Source organism: Sardina pilchardus, chromosome 22, assembly GCF_963854185.1.
Source record: "Sardina pilchardus chromosome 22, fSarPil1.1, whole genome shotgun sequence".
NCBI lineage: Eukaryota > Metazoa > Chordata > Actinopteri > Clupeiformes > Clupeidae > Sardina > Sardina pilchardus.
Window position 1 is genome coordinate 29,278,779 of NC_085015.1, and position 19,988 is coordinate 29,298,766.

Sequence of the window (19,988 nt, forward strand, 5' to 3'; positions counted from 1 at the left end):
TTGGGGAACCCTGCGGTAGTGGGAGCAGGGAAAGTCGCCATTTTCACCACAACAGGTCATTTAACCATCAAGTTTTATTAAGTTGAGAATGTTGCATAGTTCCCCTTTAAAACAAGGTTGATATCATATGAACTTGTGGCGTTTAAATGATCTTATTCAATTGCTTCGTTGTCACATATAATCTACCTTGGACGGTTATGATTGTATGGCTTATAATCAAATTCTCAACAGAGAAAATTAATTGGATTCTTAATCTGGAATCGGAATGGGCAGTCACTGTTGAACAGAGGTTGCCAAAGCCACGAGAAGTCAAAAAGTAAAAAAAATGGTATTTGTTTCTATTTTATCTGTTTTCACTAACTGTTGCTATCTCTTTGCAAAGGAGCTTAACTCTCTTCATATCAAGAAACATCATCTAGCTGTTGGTATACATCATAAACTAACAGCATAAATTAACAGCAGTCATGTAAAAAAAATACCTAGTATCCTTCATTGAAATAGTATTTTTCAGGATCCATTCTTGATGCTGGATTTCTTTGTGAGCCTGGTAGCACTGATCCTCAGAGGCCTGTAATGCTTGAGTGGCTTGACTTTGAGTTCTGGTGTATACTTCCAGCTCCTTATTCAATAGCTCCACCTGCAAAATGAAGTACATGTAAATGATTTTACCTAGTTTGCTAATCCGTCACAGAAGCTGTATAATACACCTATTATGTCAGAGATGGAAATTAACTTTTTTGTCCACCTGCCACTGTGGCAGGTAGATTTTAAAATCTACCAGCCACTCAAAATTTTTACCTGCCAATATATATTCAACCGTTCCATACATTATACTGCCAAGTAGGGATGTAACGGTATGAAAATTTAACCCCACGGTTATAGTGACCAAAATTATCCCTGTTTTTGGTATTATCGTGGTATTGTGTTCAATATGTTAAGAAAGCACCGATAGGCCTACACAAGCTGAAATAGTTTTTAAAAAGTGTGACTGTGTCTATTACATTACAAAAATATAGGCAAAACCTTATTGCCTTAAAGGAATACGCCACCCAAAAATGAAATTAAGCTAGTCTCGGTCACCCCCAGAGTTAGAACAGTGAAAAAAACCCGGTTAAAATCCGTCCGGGCATTCTCCTGCTTTGGGAGCAGCGATGTTAGCTTTAGCTTAGAACAGTTGCTGTAGATGAAGGGTGTCAGTGAGCACGTCCTCCAAAAAAGTGACCGAGACGTCTACATTTTTTTCTAAATATATTTTGGGAGCCGTGTGTTCAAAACGAGTACAAATCATAATGCAAAATCGAACGAGACTATTACCTGGGCAGATCTTTACTTGGAACTATTTTCAGCCTCATCGCCGACGAAGCACCGCTAGCTAGGCGCAAAGTTCTCACGTAGCAGTCTTGTAAACTCCCAACTAGCTTCGACTGGAACTTCACAAGTGGTGCTACGTGAGAACTTTGCGCCTAGCTAGCGGTGCTTCGTCGGCGATGAGGCTGAAAATAGTTCCAAGTAAAGATCTGCCCAGGTAATAGTCTCGTTCGATTTTGCATTATGATTTGTACTCGTTTTGAACACACGGCTCCCAAGATATATTTAGAAAAAAATGTAGACGTCTCGGTCACTTTTTGGAGGACGTGCTCACTGACACCCTTCAACTACAGCAACTGTTCTAAGCTAAAGCTAACATCGCTGCTCCCAAAGCAGGAGAATGCCCGGACGGATTTTAACCGGGTTTTTTTCACTGTTCTAACTCTGGGGGTGACCGAGACTAGCTTAATTTCATTTTTGGGTGGCGTATTCCTTTAAGCGGGATACAGATCATTCAGAGCAGTGGCAATCCTAATCTCTGCTCAACCCTCCACACACACAGAAAATGGCTTGTCTTGTTTCTATTTCATATTTGAATTCATACACTTATACATTTTGCTAACAATTTATAGCATTTTAGGATGTGTATAATTACTGAAAATATTCAGTAATTTGAATACTTCATATTGATTACATGTGTCTTTAAATACAGGGGTGGTGTGTAGTTCTAATTGAGTGCCTGTCACTTTAAGAAGTACGTGAAAATAATTAGGTTTCATCTGGTTTTAAGTCACGCATAGTTCAAGGATACATGTTTTCATTAAATAACAAAAACGGGGAAAAAAAGAAGGCAAGGAAAAATATGTCTGGCGTCATAGAAAAGATAAGTGATCTATGATTTATAAGTGTTCTATGATTTAGGTAGGTTAGGCTTCTGTGGTATGGCATTGTGAGTTGTCCCGATCATTTTTTCCAGGGTCATGTGTAATTGGCTGGGTGCTTAACTTAGGTACCATGACTCGGAGTTTGGTATATCTTATCCAATGTATTTCCTACCTAAACGTATCAACCGGTAGCCTCGTTGTAAATTTATAAAGTCAATGGTTGTAGGCTATCTAGCTGTCACCTTAACTGGAAGCATAGGCTAGGATCTTAAGGATACTGACGCAATGATGAGAGCCAACCTTCTATCCGTTCCAGAATGTCTGTTGTGATCGTCATGTCCATGCTATCTATTGATGTTGAGGATATTGATACAAGGCGTGTGTTCTTATCTCTGTGGCGACTGCTAATATTCTGATGAAATAAACAACTTAACACTAGAAGTGCCGGGCCGTTCTGACCCACTTATACCTAGAAGCGCCGCGCCGCGCCCCGGTCATTTTACCGCTTTGACGACCTACTAGAAGCGCCGTGCTGGTGTGAACTACTTAAAGCGCGGTGAGGCGGTCAAATGACCGCTGAGTCCTTAGACTGGGACGCTGTCACTTACACATAATGATAGCTAGATGGCGCTTCGTGCACGAATCAAATAGTTTGGTCATAGATTCAGTTTGCACTAAGCCATGTCTCATTCGTGTCAAACCGTGTTGATAGTCTGTGGTTGTTTCATTATGACATACAGCACGTTTGAGATAGGCTATCTTTATTTGTGTTGTTTGAGGTAAAAACTCTGGAAGAGTTCTTGAACAAACCTTAAGCAAACTTGACTTTCGACTTTTTCGTAGTATTTTTTTATATATAGGCCTATTTCGTTTTTAATAAATATGAATATTAGTTTTTAATATCTTGGAGATTGTTATAAAGATGATTAAATCAATGTCACACACGGTAGTTTGAGTGCAGTTAATCTACGAATAGGCTATAACATTCAGTTATCGGCTGAAAATAATCAAGTCGTTGCACCTAGTCATAAATGTAGGCTACCGTCAGAACAATCCAAAAAAGTGCTGAAACGTTGACCATTGTGATTCAAAATTGACTTGCCTATTGCTGTGACAGATAACAGTTTTGTTTTGGAGTCGTGGGAGAGAGAAGTAGCGGGCTTCTGCGATGTTTTCCGAGGGAAGAGTGCTTTGGAAGGCTAATAATAAGGTTAATAATTCCTCCCAATAATATCAAGCTTTACACATGCAGTTTAATAAAAACAACTATCTAATCGTAAATTGTTTTTGAACGACAGTTGTAACTGGCAGCTTTAGACCTTTAGACACTCCTTTTAGGGGAGTCTAACAAAGTCTACCTCCCTGCCCCCACTGAAGTTTCGCTTGCCGTGAATGTTTTGGCCAAAACTTCAAATTTCAGCTGAAAATATTTTTTACACACGTAGGCTGTGTAAAAATCTTGTAGGGATCTTGTAGGGTCTAGCTACCTCGGAGGGGGGGAGATAGAGTGAGCAGCTATGCTGAGCAGGCATAGGCGCGAGAATTAAAAATGATGAGTGAAAGATATTATCCGTTTGGGAATGTGTAGGCTATGTTTCGATGTCTGCTGAAAAAAAAGCTATAGGCCTATTGTTTCTAAGAAAATGCTTATACATTAGTCTGAGCTTTAAAAGATACAAATAGAAGATAAGATATACAACTATGAATGTATGTAGGCATACGCGCCCTACGTACATAAATAGGCTACGACGAAAATATTTTTTACACATGTAGGCCTGCCTCATAGAACAACGTTGCAACGTTTTCAAAACAAACTCGCATTTTACCACTGTAAATCGCCTCCATAGACTATGCCATGTAAATGAAAAATAGCTATTAAAATAAATCACATATATAATACATATTGCACATATATAAACTATATGTATTATGGTAAAATATTATTCTCATGCCCGACTGACAGGAAACCTTTGCGACATCTGCTGTGAGAAAAGAGAATAGCAGCCTGGACAAACATGGCCGAACGCGAGACAACATAGTGTTGTCACATAAGTGAGCGCAAAATAGCTCTAAACTAGCTTGTACCGGTGTGCTTTTGATCATGTAAAAATTATGGGTGACAAAACACGCGTATTTAGGAAAAGTCGTGAACGTAGGGTCCTGGAATTTCGTCGAGTGAAAAGATTTTTTTTTTGTAATCGAGTACAAATCATAATGCAAAATCGAACGAGACTATTACCTGGGCAGATCTTTACTTGGAACTATATTCAGCCTCATCGCCGACGAAGCACCGCTAGCTAGGCGCAAAGTTCTCACGTAGCACCACTTGAATCCCATCCCTTGAAGTTCCAGTCGAATCTATGGTTGGGAGTTTACAAGATTGCTACGTGAGAACTTTGCGCCTAGCTAGCGGTGCTTCGTCGGCGATGAGGCTGAATATAGTTCCAAGTAAAGATCTGCCCAGGTAATAGTCTCGTTCGATTTTGCATTATGATTTGTACTCGTTTTGAACACACGGCTCCCAAGATATATTTAGAAAAAAATGTAGACGTTTCGGTCACTTTTTTGGAGGACGTGCTCACTGACACCCTTCATCTACAGCAACTGTGCTAAGCTAAAGCTAAAATCGCTGCTCCCAAAGCAGGAGAATGCCCGGACGGATTTTAACCGGGTTTTTTTCACTGTTCTAACTCTGGGGGTGACCGAGACTAGCTTAATTTCATTTTTGGGTGGCGTATTCCTTTAAATAGCAGTGTGTATGGGGGGGACGGGGGAGGTGGGAATGCTGGGAGTGGATGGCGGAGGGGAGGGCTATGTTGCGGCATTGTATTTGGATTGGGCTCGCGGTCCGGGCCTTCTTGGGGTGGTGTTTCTAGAGTGGAAGTCCAATGATTTTAACGATTTTAATTACATTACACCAATGTCCAATGATTTTAACGATTTTAATTACATTACATCGCCTCCCTACGCCTCCCTACGCCTCCCTACCCTGTTAACAGGATGACAGGATGACACGTCTGGGGGCGCTGCTTCCGGGGGGCCTGGGCGGCGGGTCGGATCAGATTGTGTGTCCTGGTCGGGCCGTTGGTGTGTGTTCGTGCGGTGTTGTGGATGGGGTGGGGTGGGGCTGGCGCGGGCCCCGTTCTCTCTGCTCGCGGATGGTGGTGGGGGGTTATTTGTGGATGGGTGGCGCCGCCTGTGGGCGGACTCTGGCTGGCCATGCTCGGCCATGCTGCTTGGGTGCGCGGTTCAGATGTGGTGTGTGGGTTCGCCTGGGGAGGGGCATTGTGGGTGGGTGGATGTTGCGTGCGTGGTGGGTGGGTGGATGTTTGCATGCGTGGTGGACGATATGCGGGATTCTCTCTTCGGGTTTAACTGGGTAACCTATTCCGACGCACCTGTCCCCACAAAAGAGGTGTGTAAAAGCGTTTTGTAAACCCTCTATAGTATAATCATTTATATCACCATCGATATACTTATTAATACCAACCATCATGACTTACAGTAATACTAACACACTCTATTTCTCTTCCCTTTCCCCTATACCTCACCTGTGAGGTAAACCATTACCAGCCACCAACCATCATGCCTGTCCCTCATCACACCTGAAGTCACATCCCTCTGACTGCCCTACCATCGCCATTGCCTTCGCCATCCCTATGACTGCCCTACCATCGCCTGCTGTGGTTCCCTGCCCGAATCTTTGGCCCACGCATCCCAGCGACCCATCACTTTCCGAAATAACTAATGGATTACTAATGGACAATTTATTCCCTACACTGGACTATTTGAACTTTTATTGTCATTGTAACTTTCAAACTACAAATGACTGTACTGTAACTGACCCAAGGCAGATGGGTTGGGCCCTTGAGTCATGGATCTGTCTGAGGTTTCTTCCTATATGTATCTCCAATTCTAGGGAGTTTTTCCTTGCCCGTTACTCATGGGCTCTCTTTGAATGTCTAGCACTGTAAAGCGCCATGAGACATGTGTAATGTTTTGGCGCTCTATAAGCGAAATTAAATTGAAAATTGAAAATTGTAAAATGGTACAAAAATAAAAGCTTCAACACATAAAGTGCTGAAATGTGCGGGATTCTCTTTTCGGGTTTAACTGGGTAACCTATTCCAACGCACCTGTCCCCACAAAAGAGGTGTGTAAAAGCGTTTTGTAAACCCTCTATAGTATAATCATTTATATCACCATTGATATACTTATTAATACCAACCATCATGACTTACAGTAATACTAACACACTTTATTTCTCTTCCCTTTCCCATTACCAGCCATCAACCATCTCTGTGCCTGTCCCTCATCACACCTGAAGTCACATCCCTCTGACTGCCCTACCATCGCCATTGCCATCGCCATCCCTATGACTGCCCTACCATCGCCTGCTGTGGTTCCCTGCCCGAATCCTTGGCCCACGCATCCTAGCGACCCATCACTTTCCGAAATAACTAATGGATTACTAATGGACAATTTATTCCCTACACTGGACTATTTTAACTTTCATTGTCATTGTAACTTTCAAACTACAAATGACTTTACTGTAACTGACCCCAGGCAGATGGGTTGGGCCCTTGAGTCGTGGATCTGTCTGAGGTTTCTTCCTATATGTATCTCCAATTCTAGGGAGTTTTTCCTTGCCCCTGTTACTCATGGGCTCTCTTTGAATGTTTAACACTCTGTAAAGCGCCATGAGACATGTGTAATGTTTTGGCGCTCTATAAGTGAAATTAAATTGAAATTAAATTAAATAAAGTCTATGCCACTGCTCAGGGTGAAAGGCTATAGCCTAAGCCTAGTCTAAGGCAGCGATTCCCAAACGTTTTATTTTAGCGTACCATAGTGATGTGCGGTTCAGCCCATTACCCGTGGATATCCGCGGGTTTAACCGCGGGTCGGGTGGATTTGGGTAGGCCTAGTAGTTTTTTTCTAAACATTGCGGGTGGGTCAGGTCAAAAAAGTAAAAATGCACATTACATTGGGAACTTATGACATATTAGGTGCAACGAATTAGGCTGACATTTTACATTACAGACTTTCTAAATCCCATGTACAACGCAGGAGGTGTGGTCGTGCGCAAAACATAATTTCTCCTAAATTCAGCATCCAATTGCGTCATGCGTGAGTGACTGACTGAAAAAAGTAAACCGCGCATATGCTATTTTATGGACATATAGCCTAATGATCTGGGATATGGAAGGTTGTGCACAATGCGAGAACACCTTGCTTCTGTCATATGCACGAATAAACAGCTGTGCATGCAAAATGTGTTTATGCTTGGCAGTGTTTCACGCAAAAGTAGCCTATGAAGTTGCAAGGGGAAATATTAATGGAAAATCGTTATGTCCATGAAGAGATTTAACACTAGCTATGTCTAGGCTGTAGATTCCAATTATGAATGGTGTGGACGAGCGCAGATTGTCAAAATGACCGATCATTTTAACCACTGCTGTCCTCACGTGCACGGGAGAATTGGGAGAATTAGGCTAATTAGGCTACGAAAGACATTAGGTGCATTTGTTTCTTTCCTCGGGTCGGGTCGGGTCGGATTTGGGTCACGATTCGAACATATTTTTGCGGGTTGGGCGGGGCGGTTTGGATCTCCTGAAGAGTCGGGTTGGTGCGGGTTTAAAAAAAAGCCCACCCGCGCAACACTAGCGCACCAACTTCAACATCTTCATCTAGCTGGTGCCCCTTAAGCACAACGCTAAGAAAGGCAACAAAGGCCCTCGTTTAAGACACCACCACTCAACAGCATATGCTCATTCCCACGCAAAATTTCGAATTTATCATTCTGAACGTGAGCTAGATTGAGCGGTATGAAACACCAAGTCAGGGTATGCTGTACGATTTCACAGCGCAGCAGGGGAGTGCAGGGTTAAATGTTACTGTAAGGATCTAATTCCTAGGCTGATGACATTCATTTCAATCATATATGGACTCTTGATTAGCTACTAAGTGTGGGCCTATTGTGGACCTCCTGTCACATGTTTGTCCAAGGTCCTCAGAAGTTAACTTGGACCAGGAAATTTAACCAAATGTATTGTCATGTCTTGATTGATTTACTCAAGTGGTTTCACTACAACAATGGTCTCAGTTTCACCTACAGTACTCATCATGTGATCTCCATTCATGTAACCTCTATTACGGTCTGAACCAATCACAAATGTAGTAGCCTATAAGGATAGTCAATTCACCAATCTGGGAGTTATATCTGTAGCCAGATTCTCCCGCACCATCTCAGTGTGTAGTCATCACTTTCTGAGCCGGTATGTACATTTCTATGACTGTTTTTTGTATGATAGCCTAAGTATTTCTTTAACCTGTTTTTCGTAATTTTCATATTATTTATTTAGATGCTTTTTGTAATGTATTGAATTCTTAACTTGTACCTGACAAATAAATTGTTATGCTGATCCGCATAGCCTTTCTTGTACTTAGAGACCAGAGCGGTGGTGATAGGTAACGGTGTTTGGCACAATGAAAGGCTGGGATTTAACTTTGCCACCGTAGAAGTTAAGTCAGCTGAAGTAGTAAGCTGCGGAAGAACTGGCTATTGCACCGGAGTTAGCGATGAGCAGTTCCCCAGTGGTTGGTCCGTGCGAGACGGCCTTACCTTAGTTCAGCCTAAGCCCTCTAACATAAGGTTTTGGTAGACCAGGCGTATCACACATTGGGTTTCAGAGTATTGCAGCTCAAAGCAGCCTGAGTCAGTACTGCAGTCTCTGCCTTATTTCAGCAACCGGGACGAGTAAAGCCTACCTTACATTGACAGACTTTGCAAAGATTTGGAAAAGATTTTTGAAAGACTACTGTCTCAGACCCTGTCACATCTAAAGACAATTCATTGAGTTTTTAGTCACAGTCTAGTCACAGGCTAGTCTCAGATTAGGATTTTGCAAAGACTGTGGGTCACTATTTACAAGACTGCTGCTAGATTCCTTCAAATTATTTCCATCGTGCAATAGGGGCTACACGTCATCATTAACAGGAACTCACATGATAGCCTACTCATATCAAAGTAATTTTTCCGCGTTTCTGCAGCATTGTTTCATGTGTGACATCCCTAACAGATATAGAGCTGTTCTGTCATGTAGAATAATTGGACTAATCATTTATAAGAAATGAAATAACAAAAAAATCATATAAACTGCAGCTGTTGCCTATTTTGCCCCTTCCTGTTTCGTGTTGGAGCTAGGTCACATTTGGTCTTTAATGTTCACGTCACTATTTGCATGAGCCACGACTGAAAAGACTTCCGATAATATCAAACATGTTTGATATTGTCGTAACGGCAAAACTAGAAAAAGACTGCCTCCGACGGACTTAAAACCGCTAAGATTGGCACCTTACACTAAACGATTTTGGAAATGTAATCGCCGACTGTTAAAACAGACCAAAATCGTGCAATGTAAGCCAGCCTTAATGTGTTCAGGAACTGCCCGAATAAAACGGCCGAGGATGATACCTACAAGCATTATTCCTAGGGACTAAACGAGTGTCATGAGAACAGTTAGGCATTCTCCTTAACAGCTTATATTGTGGGTTTATCAACCCACTACGGTTATTGACTTTACTTTGAACTGAAACTTTCCATATTCAGCGGAGTCAGCTTTATTAGGTTTAGCAGGGGCTTGTAATCAATTGATATTTTCTACAGTGCGCGGCTGCTTCACAGACTTTCCTTCGACCGCTTTCTGTTCCCTCATTGGTCCAGAGAAGTGACGTCTTTAACACTCACTTTTTATCTATGTAAACACCAAAGGCACCCCCGTTTAGCTAATGTCAAACTGTCCAAAACATTGCGTTAATGTTTGTGACTTATGAAGCGTATTAGTTGAGCAGACACTGCTGTTTCATTGAAAGAAGGTAATAAGCATTTCTCTCCCTCTCCATTGACCTTAAAGTGGACATGAAACAGTTTCATTTGTATGGGTTTGAATCAAAGTAAAGTTAAATAGAATTGATTTGGCCAGAAAAAAATAAACGTAAAGTAGTTTCCCATCATTTAAAACGACATGTCAGTACAGCAGTATCAAGGCTTTTATTTTGGCTCGCCACCATCTTGCTTTTAGGCTAGCTATGACACCACTGGGTTGGTTGGTGAACATTCCACACTGATAGCTCATAGCAAGATGCATCTGGGACTGACATACGTAACGTTAATTGTGGCAGAAGACGAGGAGGAAAGGTCTTTAGAGGTTGCCAGGGACCCTGTGGCTACGCGTTTGAACCAGTGAGGACAGAAAGACAAACGTGAATTGTTACAGTGGGTGATTTAGACGAGCCCCCGTCGATTCTCACAGGTTTGGAGAGGGTGGGTAACACCGCCTGGTGCGTTGTGGACTGGACACTGCACAGCAGTGCTGACCCCAGGGAGTCTGTTGCCAGAAGGCTAATATTTAAGTAATTTGCTTGGGGAACTTCAGTGCATCACTCAGTCATGGAGTTACCAGATACTGTGCTGTGAACGAGACGTCTTTGGAAGTGTCTATGCTCTCCCTACTTGAAGTTTGTGCCGAAACCTTGGACCAGCCCATCAACAGCAGGTAAGTTCGCTGTAGCTAACATTTTTTAGCACGATCTAACAGTAATGTTTAGTTTCACACGGTACAATACATGACGAATGTTTAAAACATAGACATGGTTGAAAAGTTTGCTGTTACCTAAATATTGATTGATTACGCTACATGTGCATACTTATCTGTCGTTTGATTTGGCTACCGTTAGCTTGTGGGCTATCGTTAGCAACTCTGCCTGAGCTAGCTATCTCCAGCTTGCTAAAGTTAGTTTCCTCAGGCAGATGATGATGGCGATTTTGTTCGTACCGAGGGCGAAAAAGAAACGTGTTTTAACATTTGATTAAGGAAATATTGTTTTACGTGGTGACCTTACATAAAATCTAAAATGGTCCAAGTGCCTTTTTAGTCTGTTCAGGTTAACTGCCTACAGACAGTTCACTCTCTGGACCAGCTAGAGGACATCTAGGAGAAACGGACCATAGCTTGTGTGATGGATCACAATCAGGACTATTTCTATCATTACATTATTACGGCTTTTGAATACAAGTTTCAATTCTGAACAAATGTCAAAGACTTTTCACAGTGCGTTTGAATCAGTTAATTTAATTGTTCTCATATTAGAAAGTAGGAATATATTGAAATCATGCAAAAGTTATGTTAATATTATTTGTACTATACTGATTTAAGGGCAATTCCATATCAGTTGGAACAGGTCCGACACCATGGTCCTCAGTTTTTCCTGATTTTTGGTCCAAATGTTCCTCCATGTCTCATTAGAAGAAAACCAAAATTTTAGCTGGGTATCTTGTTTAGTTTCTGAGATATGGCTCTTCAAATGTGGTTAGACGCGTCCTAAAAAAAGGCTGAAAATTCCTGTATTTAATGAGCACCACTTTTTTTTAAACCCCTCTCCTCTCTTAAGGCTACCATATTATTTTCTAAAAATTTGAACACTGGGGCAGTACCCTGTGTTGTTGTCCAAAATCATAAAGGAATTACAGTCCTTCCCACCATTGGAGACTTATTCATCGAAACAAACCCATATTTGTTTTGAAAGCAATGAAAAAAAAAAACTGTTTTTGTTCTGTTATGGTCATGAATGGCTAGCACTCACAGTTTTAAAACTCTACATATATATAGTCCATGAGTAAGAGAACATGTTGACAAAAAATTGAGAATGTTAGTTTTCGTATTTCGAGGCTATGAGCCTTCAAAGTTGGCCAAAATGGCGTTTTTTCCTAAAAATGCCACTTTTATTGCCTTTTTCCAAGGACAAGATGAAATGCAAATCCAACATTTCTTTTTTTCTGCAATAGTGTGGCACTTTGTAGATCATGTGAATGTGGTAGATCCAACCTGTCCATTTTAATATCCCAACAGCAAATGTCTGAAGTTAGAAAAAATGAAAAATAGTCTTGGCTGAAGGAGGTGTTGGTTTGATTTGTATGAACCTCTTAGAAGGACAATATGGGGTGTAAACCCATTTTTTTCTGTTTGAGGGATCAGAATGCCATCCTGTAAATAGGATAAAAATGTTGTATCCCACTTTTACTCTTTAGTGATCCCTTAAAATATGTCCAAAAATTGTAAAAAATGAAAAAGGCAACTAAATTGAGGGGCTTAAATGGCCAAGTGGATCAAGTCACACAAGGCTACAAATGTAATATAAGACAGATGAGATACTGAGGGAGAACACTGTGAAATGTTTAACCCTGTTACGATGGCCTTTGAACCCACTGTGTCCCTAATATCCTGTGATAACCGGAAGTTGGTTTAAAACAGGAAATAAACTTTAAAAATGCTATATCTAGAGAACGGAAGGTCATAGAAATAAACATTCACTTCTTGCTTGATCCTCATGGTCGAATTATGTCTGATGGAGCAAATCAGATTGAGTCTACGACCTTCCGTTCAAGAGTTGTTCCCAAAAAACTATTTCCCATTGAAACGAATGGGAAAAAAACAAAAAACAGAAGTGTTGAGGCCAAAATCATGGTTTGAGATATTGTGTAGGAGTATGTTTCAGACCATTTGGAGTTGATTGGTACCCACTTTGTGTGACATAAAAAAATCCCCCCTTAGGGTTTAACTTGACTTGCAACTTAATGGATGGATATGGATGACCAAAAAGTGTAGGATTTTCACTGGTCCTAGGGTTATGTTTATCTAAGTGGATCTCGGGTTAATTGTCCAGGGATACCATTAGAACAAATCACAATGCATGCTGCATACAACGGTAACTCCAACAGCAACCAGGAGACAATATGCTTCATGCAGAAGAAATTTGTTTAATAAGAATGAACCTCAGTTAAGGACACAGTGGGTTCAAAGGCCATCATAGCAGGGGTTATACATTTCACAGTGTTCTCCCTCAGTATCTCTTCTGTCTTATATTTCATTTTTAGCCTTGTGTGACTTGATCCACTTGGCCATTTAATAAGCCCCTCAATTTAGTCGCCTTTTTTCATTTATGACAACTTTTGGACATATTCTAAGGGATCAATAAAGAGTAAAAATGGGATATAAGATTTTTATCCTGTTTACAGGATGGCATGCTGATCCCTCAAAAAGACAAAATGGGTTTACACCCCTAATTGTCCTTCTAAGAGGTTCATACAAATCAAACCAACACCTCCTTCAGCCAAGACATTTTTTCATTTTTTCTAACTTCAGACATGTGCTGTGGGGATATTAAAATGGACAGGTTGGATCTACCACATTCACGTGATCTACAAACAGCCACACTATTGCAGAAAAAAAAGAAATGTTGGATTTGCATTTCATCTTGTCCTTGGAAAAAGGCAATAAAAGTGGCATTTTTAGGAATAAACGCCATTTTGGCCAACTTTGAAGGCTCATAGCCTCGAAATACGAAAACTAACATTCTCAATTTTTTGTCAACATGTTCTCTTACTCATGGACTATATATATGTAGAGTTTTAAAACTGTGAGTGCTAGCCATTCATGACCATAAGAGAACAAAAACAGGTTTTTTTTTTCATTGCTTTCAAAACAAATATGGGTTTGTTTCGATGAATAAGTCTCCAATGGTGGGAAGGACTGTAATTCCTTTGTGATTTTGGACAACAACACAGGGTACTGCCCCAGTGTTCAAATTTTTAGAAAATAATATGGTAGCCTTAAGAGAGGAGAGGGGTTTAAAAAAAAGTGGTGCTCATTAAATACAGGAATTTTCAGCCTTTTTTTAGGATGCGTCTATCCACATTTGAAGAGCCATATCTCAGAAACCAAACAAGATAACAAGCTAAAATTTTGGTTTTCTTCTAATGAGACATGGAGGAACATGTGCACCAAAAATCAGGAAAAACTAAGGACCATGGTGTCGGACCTGTTCCAACTGATATGGAATTGCCCTTTAATGATTCTATTTTTCAGTGGGTTCACTTGAAAGTTCCTGGCGCTAATATGCTCAGATATTTCTCTACTGAATGAGCCTTGTCAGGTTTCAAAACACCTTTATGCTGTGCAAGTGTGAGTTCTGGCTCAGAGGTATAGGCCTACTGTCGCAGTGCTGCTCGGATCGACACAGACTTGGACCTGTGGACTGCACCAGACACAATGACCTTCCTAAAACGTAGTCTTTGCTGTAAGGATGGTCATGGGTCAAGAACTTGATACAATTCAATGTCATCAGTCATTGTGGCTTTGCTGCTGTATCGCTGCACTTCCTGATCTGTCTGGGTGCCTACACTGATGGTTTTTATTGTTTGCTGCTGTTCCTCAACACAGTCTGCAATATGGTTGCTGTCTAACTGATGCATTGGATGCATGTGTGTCTCTCTGACCTATGGAAATAAATAAAAGTGCATGTAGTACAAAGGAATGCGCTGTTTGCATTTGTCCATTTAAATATGTTGGTAACATGTATGTGGCTGAAAACTAGTAGGCTGCGGGCTAAATAGGGTCAGAGGCCACACACCGACACATCTTGAATGGCCATGGCTGAAACAGGCAGTGCATCTCAAAATGTTTACTATTAACATCCAAAGTCACTTTCAGCATAGCAAGAGCATGCATAAAAAGGTTAGTTTCGTGGTGGGGATGAACTCTGGCCCTGTTTGACCCGCTGCCTATAAGGATTGTACAATGAATGATGCCTACTTCTGTTTATGCAGTGTGTGCATTATGGAGTAATATAAATTAGAGAAATTGTAATCATGTTTAATTTTCGTGTATTAAACTTTACTAGTGTTGAATTCTGGGGTATTCGTACTGTATTCTGATGTGTTCATCATAGAATGGGATAAGCTCTAAGCTCTGATATTAGGTGCACAAGTAGGCATGTTTACGTCAGAGAAGGCCTTGTAGCTCAGAACATCCAGATAACATGGGCCGAGGGCCGAAGCCATTGTATCTGGGTCAGAGCTGGGTTTTTCCACTTGTTGCCACGTTTACATGGGTATGATTCATGTTAGAATGTTTAGTATAACTAACTTTGCTTATTGTACAGATGGTACGGGTTGAGAATGCTCCTTTCTTTCCCGCACATCGGGAATCCCGAAGCATCGGGACTTTGCAACCGCAAGGGGGCAACATAAGACCGCCCTAATGAAATGAAGGTTCGGCTCATACCGGAAAACACGGAAAAACCCGAAGACACCGCGCTGGTGACAAGCGGAGAAAAGAGACATCACGCTCGGCATGTCAGATTGCAGTTTCAGAGTTTTCGAATGTTTTACAGCCTACCTCACAGCTGGCTCTCTCAGCCTATAACTCAGTCAGTCCAGCAGAGATGGCAGAGCAACGTTTTGGTCAATGGAGAGGGAGAGAAATGCTCCGCATATATCCGTCTCATTTAATCCGTCTCATTTAATTATTAAAATGAAGGTGATGACTGGCGAAATTATAATCAAACGACGTTTCAATAAACCATTGTTGAAATTAATGAAAATGGTTTTAGAAGCCTTCAATTCAACCTGAAAGACTCGATAGGCAACCTTAGATTAATTCATTCATTACGGTTACAAGACCGCATTTCCGTGAATAGGTATTGTCAAGGCGAAGACGAAAGAGATGGACAAGATGGACATTTAGACTACATTTATGCTAGGAATACTTAGAAATGTGTAGGCCTATAGGCTATTTTAAAACGGAGGCATGTTCATTTTAACCGGCGACGCTGGGTAGCTTACCCAGCACTTGTTTTTTTGATTTTGTCCCCACCACTTTTGACAACTGAAAATAAAATGTATTTAACAGAAATATCTTTAATACATGCCTATCATGTCACTTTACTTATAACCGTAGACTACATGCATGGAGAAGATCGCGCATTTTGTAACATTGTAACAATGGATGGTCAGATATGCGATAGGGCAGTGAGGGTGATTCATTGTAACCATCGACTAGGCCTAGTAGGCCTATAGCTCCGCAAAAGAAGTTTCTAGCAACTTAGAACTATGTGGATCTCGTTATGCATGTTCATGTTGATTCAGAGATAGACATAGACTACCGTGGGCTACTGTGCGTCAATATAACAGCATTTTATCATGTGGTGAATTAATGACTAACGTCAGTTTAACATGTCAGAACTTTTGATCAGCGTTTCAAGTGCATGCCGCGAATAAATGAACTCGACTGACTGAATCCTTTATATTTCTTGGCTAAGTGCGAAGGTAATGACACTCGAACTGTGGCGTAACTGGTTGAGGCATCTTTATCACACGTCAGCTACCGGGGTTCAAAACCTACTCCACGAACCTCTCCGGAACCCATTAAGACAAAAGGCATTATTTTATTAAAAAAATGAAAGTTTTGCGATTTTTTTATGATTGCGATGTCTGCTGAAAAGAAAAGTTAATATGTGAATTCGTGGTTCAGCGCACACACACACACACACACACACACACACACACACACACACACACACACACACACACACACACACACACACACACACACACATTTTTACATTTACATAATAGGGCTCGGGCACACGCCTTGCATTCTAGGAATATCGCCGCCATTTGGTAGCGCACTGAACGTAATATCCATTCATTCAGATGCACAAGACAAGAAGCAGAAATATAGTAGCGATTTATTCTTTTCCTCTTGCGATCGTGGGTTGCACTGTTACACCCCACTACACAGCAACATACGACCAAGAAGGCAAAAACTAAGTAACAGGAACACACTAAAAGGCGGGAGTAAATCCATAGTAATCCATAGTAAACTAAGGAGTGAAGCTGCCAATGTGGCTGTGCCCGCGAAGTTTTGATGTCATGATCCCGAGCCCTAGTGTCAGGAAGTGTCTGTCGAAAGAGAGGGGGGAGGGAGGCAATCGTCCTCAATGCCGTATAGGTAGGCTATAATGTCTAGTGAACTGGTTAGACAAGTGTGGGGGAGGGGGAATGATCGCACAAGACAATTGCTCTTCATGAAATGGGTAGTCTCACAGACGGCTGCCGATTTTTAAACGTAGGCTAGCCTACTACATCACTTGCGAAATCGGACGTGGCACATAGCCTATTAGGCTACTGGATTTAATATAGCAAGTCCATAGACTTTGTTCATCCTATATTAGCCTATATTAAAATGTAATGTGCTACGGGGAAGCATTGGGGAAGTCAGTTTAAGTTGTCCTGTAACAATTGACTTCGTGGCCACTATGCGCAACTGCATCGCGCAGTGAGCTGAAGGATAGGAGGACCGACACTTATTAACACAAAGCTTTGTAAAGCACTAACAACCACCCCTCAAAGTTCATTGTCCATAAGTCCAAACAATAAGTATAAAAATCCGACAATCCAAAACGATAACGAGATCTCCCAGAAACGAAAAACAAGTTTGTGGAGTAGCCTAGTCCTTCCAACAATCTCAGCTTTTGCGTTTGTTAGATAAAAGGCATCCTGTCCTGCTGTAGCCTATTCCAATGAGAAAAAAATCATCCACAAGGTAGGCTAAGGGTCACGGTAATGCAGCATGCAGGAATCTATATACGCACAAAACGAATGAATGGGTTATATCGCCCAAAACGAATGAATGGGTTGGGAGAATCGTCTGGCTGTGTCAGCAGACTGCAGTCGGTCTCGAGGGGTTAAATAGCGCACGTACTTGAATTTTAATCTGAAGAAGACCACACGGTCGAAACGTCATTCCTTTGTGCTAAAGAAAATCAAATCAAATCAAAAAAGAGGGATTTCAAGTGTGCGAACCTTTTTCCATTTTTTTTAATGATTTAACCTACTCTTGTTCTGCACCTTGACTGGGGATGTGCACAAACTTTTTTACTACACTTGAATTTTAAACCAACTCTTCTCTAGCCTATATCTTATAGCCATACTTTAATAATCAGATGTTATGCTCATTTTTGTAGGCTACACACCTCACCGGCAAGCACGCACGCAAATGCTGCTTTTGCACATCTACAATATTGGCCCGGCTATATAGAATAGGCTTTTAGGACTGTATTTTGCCTTCGTGCAACTTTAGTTGTGCTCAATCTAAATTATTGTCAGTAAGGATAGGTCATATTACCAAATGGTGAACCTCGAAAATTATTTAGGATATAGAGCCGTGTCCATTACGCATGCAGTTATTTTTTAGGCTATTGTTTTATTTGAGTGTTTTTGTCTACCATGGCAAACATAGTTGAAACATTCGCTCTAAACTTATGTATTTCCAATCGGCTTTCACAATCAGCTACAGCTGCGCGGCGCGGCGCAGATGATCTCCATGAAATCTTGCAATGTCTATACAGAACTGCTTTCACTTCCCCGAGTCGCGAACGCAACATGCACAACAACCGATATTTAGCAAACACATGTATTTCCAGCTCTCAAAACCGATGAGGTCCAGATCTCAGTGGCCTCATAGCTGCCTACAGCCATGCATAGTAAGCCTAATGATATCCTAATAGTTATGACATTAATAGCCTATTAATGACCTCATGTCGGAATTAGGGATGTAACGGTATGAAAATTTAACCCCACGGTTATAGTGACCAAAATTATCACGGTTTTCGGTATTATCGCGGTATTTTAAAAATTGTGTGTACAATATGTTAAGAAAGCGCTGATGGGTGTAGACACGCTGAAATATTTTAGTTTAAAAAAGTGTTTCTTACATTAAAAATATAGGCAAACCCTTATTGCCTTCAGCAGGATACCGATCATTCACAGCAGTGGCAATCCTAGTCTCTGCTCAACCCTCCACACACACAGAAAATGGCTTGTCTTGTTTCTATTGCATATTTTGAATTCATAAACTTTATATATTTTGCTAATAGTTTAGAATATGTTAGGATCTGCATAATTACTTATAGCTAAAAATATTCAGTAATTTGAATACTTCATATTGATTTTTAAACTATTACACTTGTCTTTAATGGCATTACAGGGGTGTTGTGTAGGTCTAATTGAGAGCCTGTCACTTTAAGAGATACGTGAAGTAGCCTAATTATATTAACCTTCATTCGGTTTTAGGAAAGTAGTCACGCATAGTTCAAGGATATCCGTTTTCATTGAATAAAATGTATGTTCAAAAAATCAACAAGTCAAAGAAAATATTGCTGGGATCATAGAAAAGATAAGTGTCTTGCAATGTTAACTTCTATGATTTTGGTGAGCACTAGGCTACTGTACATTAGCCTAATGATAGACATGACGCATGAGCTAACGGGATAGTTACCTTGATGGAAAAGATTGCCAATAGGCTGTGTAGCTTTTTTCGGAAATTGAATTAAACACTACAGTAGGCCTAAATTAACTAAATTCCATAGCCTACTGTAGGTAGGTTACCGTGGCATTGTGCTCACTTTTTCCTTGGTTGGAAATGTTGGCTGCTTATAGCTTATCTTATGATTTGGAGTTTCGTATATCTGTTATATCCAATGAGTGACACCCAGCGCTCAACATAAAACTTTACGGCATTCTCCTGATAACGTTAGTGGAATAGGCTAGATTTAATGTGAACGTGTAGTAGGCCTACATAAAAAGACGCAGAGTGGCTACATGATACAGCGCACGTTTTGGGGTGAAAATGTTGCGCCCTTTAAAAGCAGGTGTAGCCTTATCCGAATCATGGTTAAATCCATCAATTAGAAAACAGAATTAGTAAGGTCAAATTGTGTAAACTTGTGTTTCATAGTAGCCTTCCAGCTTGTGTCAAAAGCAGGCTCGGATGAAGCTGGGAGGAATTAAACACGCAGTTACCACACCGTAGTATCAACCGTGATAATAATGATATTCGAAATGAACGCGGTAATTGTTATCATCAACATTTTTATCATGGTTTACCGTCACAC

At 40.9% G+C, this 19,988-nt stretch overlaps 1 protein-coding gene across 3 annotated transcripts in view; it reads right to left on the bottom strand.

Annotated features, from left to right (window-relative positions):
* The window catches only part of ccdc57 (coiled-coil domain containing 57), a 205,147-nt gene that overhangs the window by 166,053 nt on the left and 19,106 nt on the right, over window positions 1-19,988 (bottom strand). For all 3 annotated transcript variants that reach the window (XM_062526216.1, XM_062526217.1, XM_062526218.1), the window contains exon 5: window positions 480-637. In XM_062526216.1, the coding sequence (XP_062382200.1) occupies window positions 480-637 (158 nt within the window). The remainder of the gene's footprint in view (window positions 1-479; window positions 638-19,988) is intronic.